Raw genomic sequence first — 13,646 nt, forward strand, 5'->3', positions numbered from 1 at the left:
AAACATCACCGTCGCCCTCGTCTCATCTCACGGGTCCCAAGCTCCTGATCCTTTGGGAATCAATCAAGCATATGCCCATCCATCCGGTGTGCTTTTCCGGTGTGCCGCCACCATCATCACCGGTTTCCCCGGCCACCGTCGCCCTCACGGCGGTAAAAGCAACGGTCACTCCGCCGCAGTAACGGAAACCCACCGGATCCACCCTCCACGTGTCCACGCGGCGTCCTTATCCACTACCCCCGCACCGTCCCGTTATAAATTCCCCACCACCCCGGCCACCATAGCCACAAGCTCCATCTTGCATCCTCGTCACCAGCCAACAACTTCTAGCAGAAGCCTACGAGCGAAGGAAAGCGTCACGTACCGCGCCGAGCAAGCAGCAATGGCCATGGCACCGACCGCCTCCGCCGTCTCCTTCGCCGCCGCGCGCCCCTCGTCGTCGGTCCGTCCCGGCGCCGCCTCCGCCGGCCGCGTCCGCGCGGGCCAGCCCGAGGGCGGCAAGTGGTGGGCGCCGCTGGTCGGCTGGTCCGGCAAGGCCGACTACATCGAGCCGGCCACGGCGATGGTCGTCGAGGAGGAGAAGGCGGCCTCCGCGAGGACCTTCGTGGGCGGGCTGACGGAGGAGAAGGCCCGCCAGCTGCGGGCTCGCATGGTGGAGACCGAGAGCTTCCACGACGCCATGTACCACTCCGCCATCGCCTCCCGCCTCGCCCGCTCCTCCTAGGCCGCCTCCGCCGCCGGCCCAACCAACTCGCCGACAACGCAGATTGCCCGTGCGCATGTTTGTACAAAGCTGTTGTGTTTCCTCTTTGGATCTGGGAGTCGTCTCCCCGTAGTTGTTTTTGTTGGGGGATCGATGGCCCTTGAAGTTTTAGTAAATGGAGGAGGGGGTAGATGAGAGGAGCGGAGGGGTCTGGTTTTAGGGATCCCTTCGTCTCCGTCTCCCACCGTGAAGCTCCCCGATCTGCATTTAGTTTGCTTTGCGTGATTAGAAGCGCTGATGTGATTCCCCCTTGTGTGATGTTAGAGCATTTGGGATCTGGGATTACTACTTGTTGTCAGATCTGCCGGATTTGTATGTTGTAAGATAAGATCTGAACGTCTACTAAATCTCGATCTGAACATCTTTGCGCCCAAACCCGTGTGTTGATTTGTCCTTTGTTACAATAACAGAGGAATCTCGTTTGTTCTACTTAAGTGTCGATTTTGTTTGGGTTGTTTCTGGATCTCAGTCTTGTGAAACTATTACTAGCCTCACCCGATTCTAGATCTGAGAGCAAACATTTAGCTTGACAAGATCATTATCGACAATGATTGTACTCTACCAACCTCTAGACACTGATTCTGTTCGGTTGGGTTGGGGTAGACTAATGTCTCGATGGACGCAACTCCTTCACCTAGCATGATTTCATGAAGTCATGAACCTTTGAGTTCAACAGTAAGAACTGACGATCCTTCTTACAATACCGTTTATTTAATTCCATCAACCTTTCTCACCGTCCACTAAATCAACAAGTGAAATGAAAAATCACAAGTAGTTTATGTGCAACTAGTAAGCAAGTCATGCTTGCAGGATGAACTGAACTGAACTCCTGATAAGCCTTTCCGAATCCAGAAAAGAGAAAAACTGATGAACCTTCCCGTGACCAACAACCAGCCATCATACTCGGTGAGAACGTGCATTATCCTTTCTTTAATCCCACAGGCCGTTCTCTGCCTCCGATAGATCGACCAATTAATTGAAAATCTCTGATTCGACTCACTACTTTACGTGCCACTTGTGACTAAACCCTCCGCTTACCCGGCAGCTTTCGTTACTTAATCTGATGAAACTGAGCACGTACTGTGTGGCCGTACTTAATCTCAAACGGCACTTTCACTTGTTAATCAGTGTGATGGTTACGGGCGTGTGCGTGTTTCCTCTCTCCGAAGAATACTCTCAGTACTCATACTAGATAGCTTAAACAGAAAGGCTAGGAGTAGAAAGAGAGAGATGAACAATTTCCTGGGCAGCTAGCACTCAACATCCACAGAGACGCAATTAATTCATGCTTTAACCGATTTTCACACAAGAATCTGCAGGCACAGGCGCCTTAATCGCTCCACCCCTTCTGGAAGGCCAAAGAAAATGAAAAATTAGAACTGAAGAAACTAGAGCAGCTAACCACGCATCTCCCGTCCCTTTGCTACTATACTGTGTAATTTTCTTATGGACATCTAGAAGGCTAAGCTACGCTCCTCCTGTATTAGCGCAACGGTGACATGGGATCCGATGAAATCTACTAAAAGAAACTTTAACAGTAACATAGCGTTGTGAAATGGTCATCTAGATACCGGAGAGCGCCAACTTTGAAAAAAAAAACTCGCCATCAAGATTCCCAAAAAAAAAAAAAAACTCACCATCAAGTAAAAGGTGACAAGGATGGATATTCTTGCTAAGAACATGTTTTTGCACTACTACATTACGGTTATGTTTGAAGAATTTCTTTAGAGCCCTTTTGGCACCCATCATTTCCTTCAACTTGGCAGAAATAAAATGAAATTGATGATTTTCTTTCGATCTCGTTTGGCACCCATCATTTCATTTATTTTAGCAGAAATGAAATGAAATAAAACTGATGATATTTATTTTGGCAAATCCAAAGAAATGACAGCGTACCAAAAAGAATTATGGTTAGCCACGGATGAAATTCATGGAATTCTCAATTGAATTCCAATACCAATTCTGTGGCAACCAAAAAAGTTTATTCTCAGATCACAAATAAATTCTTTGATTTCAGCCGGTACCAATTCAGGTACGAGGATGCCAGCTCCATAGAGAACATGCACTTTCATGATACATAGGTTTCGCGCGTGGTTGATGATGTCGTGTGCAAAAAAATGGCGAGTGTCACTACCCTTTTATTGAGATGCGAGAAGTTGTGGATAGGTGAGGCGGCCATTGCGCCAGTGTTGGGAGACTCTTCGTCAAACGTCAGAAACCATAGCTAATGTGTGGGTGTTCTCGCCACGGGAGACGAAGTGGGGCGCCGTATTAAATCATGCTGACCGGCTTATGGTGTGTAGCGGCCGGGGGCGGCATGGTCGATCCAACGTGGCACGAGTTACGCCAGCGCCTCGTACCTGCCCTTTCGCTATAGGACCGTTTTGGACCTCCTAGGATGTCGGGAGGTGTGTGTGTGTGTGTGGGGGGTGGGGGTGGGGGGGGGGGAGGAGGAAGGAGGGAAGCTTTGGAATAGGATTTGGGGGAGCTGGTGAAGATGCCCTAAGAGCATCTCCAAAAGATGATGTATTTCCTCTTTGATCTGGGAATCGTCTCCCCGTAGTGGTTGTTGTTGGGGATCGTTGCCCTTGAAGTTTTAGTAAATGGAGGAAGGGTTTGAAGGGAGGAGCGGAGGGGTCTGGTTTTTGGGATCCATTCGTCTCCGTCTCCCGCCGCGAAGCTCACCGATCTGCATTTAGTTGCTTTTCGTGATTAGAACAAGCGCTGATGTAATTCCCCTTGTGTTGTGTTAGAGCATTTGGGATCTGGGATTAGTACATGTTATCAGATCTGCCAAATTTGTAATAACTCCTGCTGTATTAGATCTGAACGTCTAATAAATCTAGATCTCAACATCTTGATTTGTCCTTCTTTACAAGAAAAAGGAGCAACGTTTGTTATACCTTACGTGTCGATTTTGTTTGGGTCCTTCGATTGATTCTGGATCTCAAGTCTTGTGAAACTATCATTAGCCTCACCCGATTCTAGATCTGAGAACAAACATTTAGCTTGACAGGATCATTATCGACAATGATTGTACTCTATCAACCTCTACAAACACATTGTGTCTAGATGAACTGAACTGAACTCCTTGAATTCATCAACATTTTACCGTCTGTCTAATTCCACCGACCTTTCTCGGCCTCCACTAGTTAACTGGAAAATCACAACTAGTTTGTGTGCCACTAGTAAGTAAATCGTGCTTGCAGGATGAACTGATCTGAACTCCTAGCTCGAATTGCATGAACTGCCTTTCCGAATCCAGAAAAGGAGAAAAGCTGATGAACCTTCCCGTGACCAACAACCAGCCGTGATAGGTGAGGACGTGCATTATCCTTTCTTTAATCCCACATGCCGTTCTCTGCCTCTAATAGATCGACCAATTAATTGAAAATCTCTGATTCGACCCACTACTTTACGTGCCACTTGTGACTAAACCCTCCGCTTACCCGGCAGCTTTCGTTACTTAATCTGATGCAACTGAGCACTGTGTGGCCGTACTTAATCTCAAACGGCACTTTCACTTGTTAATGTTAATCAGTGTGATGGTTACCGGCCTGTGCGTGTTTCCTCTCTCCGAAGAATACTCTCAGTACTCATACTAGATAGCTTACACTGGAAGGATAGGAGTAGAAAGAGAGAGCTGAACCATTTCCTGGGCAGCTAGCCCTCAACGTCCACAGAGACGCAATTAATCCATGCTTTAACCGATTTTCACACAAAAATCTCCAGGCACAAGCGCGTTAATCGCTCGACCCCTTCTGGAACGCCAAAAATTGAAAAATCAGAACTGAAGAAAGCAGACCAGATAACCACGCACCTCCCGTCTCTTTTGCTAGTACTGTGTGATCTTCTAATGGACATCTAGAAGGCTAAGCTACGCTACTCCTGTATTAGGGGCAACGGTGACACGGGACCTGATGAAATCTACAAAAAGAAAATCTAACTGTAACATAGCGTTGTGAAATGGTCATCTAGATAGTGGAGAGTGACAACTTTGAGAAATAAAACTCGCCATCAAGTAAAAGGTGACAAGGATGGATATTCTTGCTAAGAAAACATGTTTTTGCACCACTACATTACGGTTATGTTTGAAGATTTTCTTTAGAGCCCCTTTGGCACCCATCATTTCCTTTAATTTGGCACAAAGAAAATGAAATTGATGATTTTCTTTCGATCTCGTTTGGCACCCATCATTTCTTTTATTTTAGCAGAAATGAAATGAAATAAAACTGATGATATTTATTTTGGCAAATCCATAGAAATGACAGCGTACAAAAAAGAATTATGGTTAGCCACGGATGAAATTCATGGAATTCTCAATTGAATTTCAATACCAATTATGTGGCGACCAAACAAGTTTATTCTCAGATCACAAATGAATTCTTTGATTTCAGCCGGTACCAATTCAGGTACGAGGATGCCAGCTCTATAGAGAACATGCACTTTCGTGATACATAGGTTTCATGAGCGGTTGATGATGTCGTCGTCGCTGCCCCCGCTATCCGCTTGCTTCGTGGTTGTGAGACATCTCGGTTGAGGGGGGGGGGGATACGGTGGTGGAGAGCGGAGAGGAGGATTGCACGAGATGTGAGTGGAGAGAAGGTGTGCGAAAAATGGCGAGTGTCACTACCCTTTTATTGAGATGCGAGAAGTTGCGGGTAGGTGAGGCGGCCATTACGCCAGTGTCGGGAGACGCTTCGTCACACGTCGGAAACCATCACTAACGTGTGGGTGTTCTTGCCACGGGAGACGAAGTGGGGCACCGTGTTAAATTATGCTGACTGGCTTGTGGTGCATGGCTGCCAGGGGCGGCATGGCCAATCCAGCGTGGCACGAGTTGCGCCAGCGCCTCCTGCCTGCCCCCTCGCTATAGGGCCATTTTGGGCCTCCCAGGATGTTGGGAGCTGTGTGTGTGGGGGGGAGGGGGTTGGTGGAGTCGGGGAGGAGAGAGAGGAGGGAAGCTTTGGAATTGGATTTGGGGGAGCAGGTAAAGATGCCATAAGAGCATCTCTAAGAGATGATGTATTTTACATCACATGTTTTTGCTCTTTTTGTTGTTTTTAAATCACCTGTTTTGCACACAAACGGTCAGATGATGTAAAATACATCACCCCTTCTCTGAAAGTGCTCCAGCAGGAGATGTATTTTACATCACCATCTAGGTGATGTATATTTGCTATTTGCAAATATATGGATGAACTATGATGAATATTATGAAAGAAATGTCATATATGCACACCCAATCCTCTTCCAACCGGTGCATATCAATTTTTCTTCATGGGGACATCATAGTTCGAGGATTTTCCATTTAGAGGTTCATCCAAGAACCCCTCATCCTCCACGTCCATCCCATCGGCGCCACCATCTTCATTCTCCTCTACTTCATACTCTTGTGATGGTGTTTCTTGAACTATGTTGCCGGCCACTCCAACATCCATTGTGTGCAAAAATGTTTCATCGTCGACACTAGAATATCGTAAACAATCTCTATCTCATTGCATTGCATTTCATTGTGCTGGATTTCAATTTTTTTGAAATTTTATACCTCTCTGTCATTTCATTGACCACGTTGTGACCGGCCGGCGACGCGTGCGAGAACACAAGCTCCTCCCCGGCGGGGGGCGGCGGTGCGGCCGGTGCAGGATTGACGTAGTGAATGGCGGGGTCGGAGGGGCTCTTTCCACGCCCACCGGCCACCTTCGTCTTCGTTCTTGGGGGAGCGGGAGCGGTCGGCATCGACGCGGACGCCGTCGGCGCTGCCCTCTTAGAGCTGGCAGCCTTGGCCTTCACCACGGGTTTCTATCCCCTCGCATTCGGCGGCGCGATACATCACCTGATGCAAATTATACATCGCGATGTAATATTTTGGGCCGTTTTTTCCATCTACTGCTGGAGCTATTTTTCTGCTCCAATGCGATGTAAACGGTAGTTATTTTATATCTACATCATCTCTTGGAGATACTCTAAGTGATTGTTTTATGAAAACAATTAGGCAAACCCGATTCTGGATCTGATAGCATTTTTTTTCCTGAAACAATCAACTTGAGTGCTTGACATGATCATTATCGACAATGATTGTACTCTACCAACCTTCACAAACTCATTTTCTTCGGTCGGGTGGAGTAGATGTCTCGATGGATTGAACTCCTGTCCTGCATTACATGAACTAATAAACCTAAATTACGAGTTCAGTGAAGAGAAAAACTGCCGTGATGAACAATGATAGGTGGATGTACATTACCCTTTCTTTAATCCCACACTCCGCCTCCAATATATCGACCAGTGAATTGACTCAACCACTAGTTTATGTGCAACTAGTAAGTAAATCCTCTGCTTATCGGATGAGAGTACAAAGTGACCTGCAGCTTTCGTTAGTTAATCTAATGCAAGTGTGCACTGTGGCCGTACATAATCTCAAACGGCACTTTCACCTGTTAATCAGTGTGATGGTTACCGGTGTGTGCGTGTTTCCTCTCTCTGAAGTAGCTTACGCTAGAAGGCTTAGAAGTAGAAAGAGAGAGCTGAGCTGAGCCATTTTCTGGGTAGCTAGCACTCAACGTCCACAGAGACGCAATTAGTTCATGCTTTAACCAATTTTCACACAAAAATCTCCATGCAGACGCGCATCTATCGCTCGCCCGATTTTGGAATCTGGAAAGCCAAAATATTAGAACTGAAGAAACCGGAGCAGGTAAGCCACCCACACTCGCACCTCTCTCTTTCTATCAGATATGATTATAATTTTATCGGCATGTAGAAGGCTAAGCTAGGCTACTCCTGTATGAGAGTAACGGTGACACGACACCTGATAATATCTAGGATAAGAAACTATTAACACAGCCTTCTGAAATGGAGTGAATGACAAAAAACTACCACAATTGTGTCAAACGTGAAAAATACGTCAAATGGTAGGTGGTGTTTGTCACGTTTGGCACAATTGTGGTAGTTTTTTGTCATTCACTCTCTGAAATAGTCATCTTCTCATCAAGATAGTGGAGAAATAAAAATGGCCATCAAATAACAAGTGACAAGGATGGATATTCTTACTAACAGAAAACATATTTTGTAATTAGTATGTTCCAGTTGTGTTTGATGATTTTTTTTATTTCGTTTCCAAGTGATTCCACCCACCCCTGGCCCTTGGGAATCTCCGAAGCCAGATATGAACCGAGAGTCCGAGACCAAAAGCTAGAGGTGCCAATGGCAACTTACCAAATGACAGGTATATGAAATGTAGAACAAGCAAGTGCGTGCGGGTAGGGAGGCCTCTGGGGCTATCCACGATCCCCACCTCGCGCTGAGAGGCTGGACGCTGCGTTGCTTCATCCGGTCCACGTGTCATCATCTGATTGGAGGAGCTAAAAGAGCGAAAACCCTAACCACAATTACTCGCGTGCTGCCGCAGTCTCCACTCGCACTTCCCCTCTCCTCGCTGCCCCTTCGACCTCCACGCCGCCGCCTCCTCACACGCAACCTTGCCGCCGGTGCTGCTCCACCGGCCTCCCTTGTCTCCTCTCGGCGGAGCTATGCTCGCCACCATTAAGTCCTAGGGGCGGCGGCGCTCTGCTTGGCCCTTCTCGAGGCGATGGCGGGAGGACGTGCTGGTCGTCCGCTTGGTCTGAAGCAGGAGGTAGCTCGAGATTGCGGAAGCGGATCAGGGTGGCGATTGCCTTGCCGGAGCTCTTCAGGTCGCCCTCCGCTCCCCTTTTCCCAGTGTGATTTTTCATATCTTCCCTGATTTGCTTCTCGTTTTTGGCAGCAGATGACCCGTTCTATAGGAGAAGACACATAGAGCGGCGATGGCAACACGGGTCAACGGCATCAGCAACACCGGAGTGCACTCCGGACTACCTTTGCTTCCAGATGTGGGTCTCTCACAGGGAGGAAGAAGAAAATCATGGAAACAAGTTCAGCAGTAGAAACATCACCATGGGTCTGTCTCTTTTTCCTCTCCCCGTCCTTGTCATCTCTCCCCAATTCTTTTGGGTAACTTCTTGCCTTGATTGGATTGGGATCTAGCCATCACAGCGTTACAATTTGTTCTTGCTATTGTTTCAGGTGGATTTGGTGACACAAATGTACATAAGCGAGGACATCATCTTTTTGCTGATTTGCGTGTTGGCTGGCCCGAACTGAGCGACACCCCTAATGCTAACCGATTTATTTTAAGAATCAAGTAAGTACTTTTCTTTTAGATCGAAGGGTGTGATTCTGAACTTGGCACTTTTTTGTGTACTTATAATTTTTCTCATGCGTAATTGTTTCTAAATCAGATATCCAATGGTGGATGTGCTTGCTTCTGATTGCACATATCGCTTTAGAACATGGTATTTTGTTTCTGCTTTTACATTGGCTCATACATGAATGTGGTGCAAAGGCTTGGCAAGGCCGCCAGCGACGAACGGCTGCTGAGTTTGGCAAAGCAGGCGGTGCTCCGGTCAGGGTACCTTGTCACGTAAATCATCATTAGTGGTATGCCCATCTGTTGGTGTTTTTTGGGAGTGTTCCGTTTCAGGTCTGGGTGCGTATGATTTTAATTTATTTTGCGTGTATGTGCATGACGCAAATGAGAAGGATGACATGATAACGGAAGATTTCGACAGGTTTGCCTCCATCATCAGGAGGGTGGAGAGCTCGCGCAAGCTCGGTATGGTCACAGATCATCATCTCTCGCTCTTGCAACCCACGCTTATTTTCTCTACCAGATTTAGTAGATGATTTAGGGGTTAAAAAAGAATAGCATATCTGTTGGTCTACCTTAAAGAATAGCGAAACAAATGGAGCGTTTTGTTTTTAATGGATTTAGATTTACTTAAATAGTAATGTATGAATCCACCATTTATTACTGTATGAAAGTGGCACTCTTCAAGAACCAAATATGTCTAGGTGCTCAGACATGAGATATGGTATCAGCATACATTATTTATGTTTCATGAAATAATCATAGCTTTATCTTTCAAAATTTTAAGCCAGTTTCATGGCGTCACGTCGACAAGCTATAGAGCAAATCACATAGACATTTTCAGAGAATTACAAGCATGAGCGTAAATTTAATTTTCTGTCAAATATCTTATGGTTCTTCCTTGTTTTATTTTAGGGTTTCTGAAGTTTCTTCAGTTCTGCATCATACAGTAGAATGTGGTTGACTATAGCAGTATGCTTGTTGCTAGAGATCGAAAAAGCAGAAATGAAGCCAAAACCTCATTACTCTATTTTCGTATTATATCTAGAGTTTATTTCTGTTACAATGCTACTTGCACAGCATAATTGTTCTGCCCAGTTCTTACTTTGTTTGTCGTATGTTTTTGGTTATGTAGTAACGATCTGTATACTTGGTATGCTGTTTTCTTTTTCTGAAACAATGTTCCTTATGCTCTGCTAGCTCGATTGCATGCTAAAGCCAATACTTCCATCAAGGAAAGTATTGATGTTTGGAGGAAGAGACAAGATAAGCTATAAAATGGTTTGCCCTTATGATGTATTTCTCTCCTACCATCATGCTTACTGTAGATTGTTTTCCAAGTAGCGGGGTTCTGTTTTTTTACTGTATCTCATATGTTACTGCTACAATTTTTTGTAATATTGTTGACCGCATCTTGGGTATGCCTTTGCTAGATCGTAGATAGTTCATCCCTCATGAAGCATGTCCAATATGTAGATGTGCTCTCTCGGTGGTCTCATGAGAGGTGCAACCTTACTGTGCCCTTCATGAGAGATCATGGAGATCGGTTAGTTGGCAAGTAAATCTTCTATTGATTTGTATCTTATTTTGTAATGAGGTGGCTACCCCGACGTCGATAGCTTTAGTTTGCCTAGAGTTTGTACCTGAATGCCGGTAGCTTCGGTGTGCAAGTGTTAGCACCTGAACATTTTCTCTCGTTTAAATTTTACAACACTATGTTTTGTGTGTAAAATTTTGTTTTTTCCTTTCTAATGGAAATTGCTTCAAGATCAACCAGTGCGGAATTAGAATGATTGCTTTACAACTTCAGTATGTAACTTATATTGGTTTTTCCTGTCTTAAGGAAATAGTTTCAAAATCAACAAGAGCTGAACTGGGGTCAACAATATTGCTTTACAACTCTGGTGTGTCTTAGAAGGAAGAATTCTAAAGCATGAGAAGTTTATTAATATAGAACTTGATAGAACCTGACAAATTATAAGTAAGTTGCATTGCACAACTATTGGAAATTGTATAATAAAAAAATATACAGGAAATCTTTCTCTACACAGAATACGAGGATAATGCGCAGTAATTTGATACTTATGCATTTATATAATATCATAGGAACCACCAGAATGGAAAGAGAATGCAGTTTAGGCAGGATATCTTCTATATAAAAAGCAAAATTGGGGCCCTAGAGATCTTTTGTTTCTTGTGAAAAACTGAATTCCCAACATACCTTTTTTGTCATGAATATGGACCTGTTTGCGTCATGACCATTTCGTCAGATTATTCGTGATCCCTTTTCTCTTGATTGTCTGAAAAGTAATCCCCATGTAAATGTCACTTGACTCAGGGTGGAGGGAGTGCATGGGGGACTGCCTACTGATCTTAGTTACACCATGATGTTGGCCCACGAGTATCAATGATATCATAGAATTTGTGAATATATTTGAGCAAAAGTGCCTGATTCCCAAGAACCGGGTTCTGAACTCCCACTTCTCTTTGGTTTTTACAAGCTAGCTCACAAGACATCAGGTTATTTGTTTGGTGCATGGCTCCCATATGGTTGCCTTTATAATGTAATTTTTTGGTTTTCTTTTCTTATTTAAGTACTATTTTCCTTCATTTTCATTCTCTATTTGTAGACTGCAGCCTCAGCCGTGTCCACTTTGCACTTTCCGGTCTTTCATTGTAGCCTTAAATGCTGTCGTTCGTGCTCGTTGCTGCTGCTTCATTTCTTTCAGTGAGTATTTTGTTGTGGTTTCACGTCAAATACTCACAACAGGACAACACATGCCTGGGTTGTTACCACTTACCATCCGTCTCTCACATCCAATATATGTATGGGACGTGGTGGTAAAATACATGGTCCAGGCCATGATATATTTATTGGTGCTTTCTTGTTCATGATGCTCACACTTCCCCTGCTACATCTATTCCGGAGATTAAATTTTCCTTCAACCTATGCCTAAATATATCATTTTGGGAGTATTGCAAATTAGTGCTTGATGTTTGAAAATATATCTAATTATATACCTTGCTTAAATCCTAAAACTTGATGGTATGTTGCAGGTCCGCAAAAAAGTCTGATTGAACCATGGCTCAGAAAATGCGTTCTGCTGATATATTTTGCTCAATATGAATGATATGTCCTGATGATGTACATTAGGGGCTGCTTCATTTTTAAGTACAAATCTAAGTGAACTATCAAGGTTCCTCATTTAACATGTTTATGATCTCAACAACTTTATAAATTGTCTTGTGCTGATAAATTTTTATTAGTAATTATGGAGGTAGTGCGAAGAACAATTGTCTGCTCACCTGAAATTGTCGCATCGTTCTCAGAATGTGTTACGTGGACTGTCTCCCATTACCTACTTTGCATCCAGTTGCAACAAAAGAAGCGTATCTGCTCTGGCTTTCTACCGGTTGACTAATGATCTGTATGAGGAACACTATTATCCCTGTCTCATTCTTTCCTCTGAATCAAGAGAATACCATCTCTCCGGCTATATCGGATTCGGTATCACTACTAAAAAGGGAGGCAACAAGGGCATGTTTTCTAAGCAAGCACCAGATGTCCAACATTTGCTATCAAGGTAACCTTTTTGGCAATTGTATCTTCCATTGTTATTAGGTGGATAGTTATTTTTTATTTAATGAACTTGTTAATTGCTATTTAAAGTATTGGATCTGTGCATTGGTTTGTGTGTTTCTCAAATGTTGTATTTATATGGTTAAACTACTCTCAGTGATGTATCCATTATTGTGATGACTAAGTCAGTTTTCAGGATCTTAGTCTAAGCACTTCTACGATATTACCATAACAACTGTCAGGTTTGTTTGGCTTATTTTTCTTTGGTGAGGGCTTCCATTGTTATTACCTAGATGGCTATTGTCAAGCTCTTACTTTTATTTATATCAGTTTCTTCAGTTAGTAACTTAGTATGTTTGTATACCTACCTATAAATATGACAAGTTGCAGAATTTCCAAAAGCAATTTTAGCCCACGCCTTGATTATAAATTATCGATACCGACTTGTGTTGTTTATGTTGGGTTCATAAGTCAGGTGTTACAAACCTGCTCTTGTCCAGTTCGCGCACTTCTTTTTCTGTGGATTTTGCTATCAAAATCTGTCCCAGTGGCCCTGAATTTCCTTTGTGTTTCTTTTGTATAGGTGGCAGATGTTGAATTCAATATAGCCAATGAGAAGTTCATGCTAAAAAGGTGGTACTGTTTACTCCCGCTGGGACCTCAATTTACTCTTGGCCACGATTTAGTGTGATACCAGCAGACTGAGTTGTATTTGTGTTTGCCTAAAATGTGGAGTTTTTCTATGTGTTACTATACACAATATTGTAACTTTGGTTTATTAATAATTTTGGAAGTGGCCTAAAGTTCTTATACCTTGGACTTTAAATTCCATGGGATGTTGCGTTGTCTGCTTGCCTAGAAACTGTAAAGTGAACTGTAGTGGTTAAAAATGCCAGAATGAGTTCCGATGTGGATGCAAGACCACGGAGGAGGCAAGCCAAGGGAACCCGTATTGGACGTTGAATTATTTGTCATTGGATTGGGATTTGGGCGTTGAATTATTTGTTATTGGACTGGGATTAGATCGCACAACTCCAGTGAGGAGGCGCCCCATGGGGCGCCCCAACCACTAGTGCTTTACAATGTGCTTAAACAACAGGCCGGCCAGTGACCTAGGT

The 13,646-nt window shown here is 44.1% G+C and overlaps 2 protein-coding genes and 1 long non-coding RNA gene across 6 annotated transcripts; all 3 read left to right on the forward strand.

The window, feature by feature from the left end:
* Nucleotides 1–306: 306 nt before the first annotated feature.
* LOC124649209 lies at nucleotides 307–1,044 on the forward strand. The gene has a single exon (XM_047188867.1). The coding sequence runs from the start codon at nucleotides 383–385 to the stop codon at nucleotides 722–724; it is 342 nt and encodes a 113-aa protein (XP_047044823.1). The 5' UTR covers nucleotides 307–382; the 3' UTR covers nucleotides 725–1,044.
* Nucleotides 1,045–8,308: 7,264 nt separating this feature from the next.
* On the forward strand, nucleotides 8,309–11,644 carry LOC124705740. Of its 4 annotated transcripts, none has more exons than XR_007004145.1 (7): nucleotides 8,309–8,454; nucleotides 8,529–8,699; nucleotides 8,825–8,942; nucleotides 9,040–9,238; nucleotides 9,341–9,413; nucleotides 10,149–10,244; nucleotides 11,287–11,644. XR_007004145.1 is itself a non-coding variant. In XM_047237445.1 (3 exons), exons 1-3 carry the CDS (start codon nucleotides 8,352–8,354, stop codon nucleotides 8,944–8,946), a joined length of 396 nt encoding a protein of 131 aa, XP_047093401.1. In that variant the 5' UTR covers nucleotides 8,309–8,351; the 3' UTR covers nucleotides 8,947–9,028. The 4 variants fall into 4 exon arrangements, 1 of the variants encoding a protein (XP_047093401.1); XR_007004146.1 differs by having other exon boundaries at nucleotides 10,149–10,229; XR_007004147.1 differs by lacking the exons at nucleotides 10,149–10,244; nucleotides 11,287–11,644 and adding an exon at nucleotides 9,864–9,944.
* Nucleotides 11,645–11,890: 246 nt separating this feature from the next.
* On the forward strand, nucleotides 11,891–13,340 carry LOC124705741. Its single transcript, XR_007004148.1, has 2 exons — nucleotides 11,891–12,532; nucleotides 13,112–13,340. It is a non-coding gene; the product is annotated as an uncharacterized LOC124705741 (long non-coding RNA).
* The last annotated feature ends 306 nt before the right edge of the window (nucleotides 13,341–13,646 follow it).

Source organism: Lolium rigidum, chromosome 4 (genome assembly GCF_022539505.1).
Source record: "Lolium rigidum isolate FL_2022 chromosome 4, APGP_CSIRO_Lrig_0.1, whole genome shotgun sequence".
NCBI lineage: Eukaryota > Viridiplantae > Streptophyta > Magnoliopsida > Poales > Poaceae > Lolium > Lolium rigidum.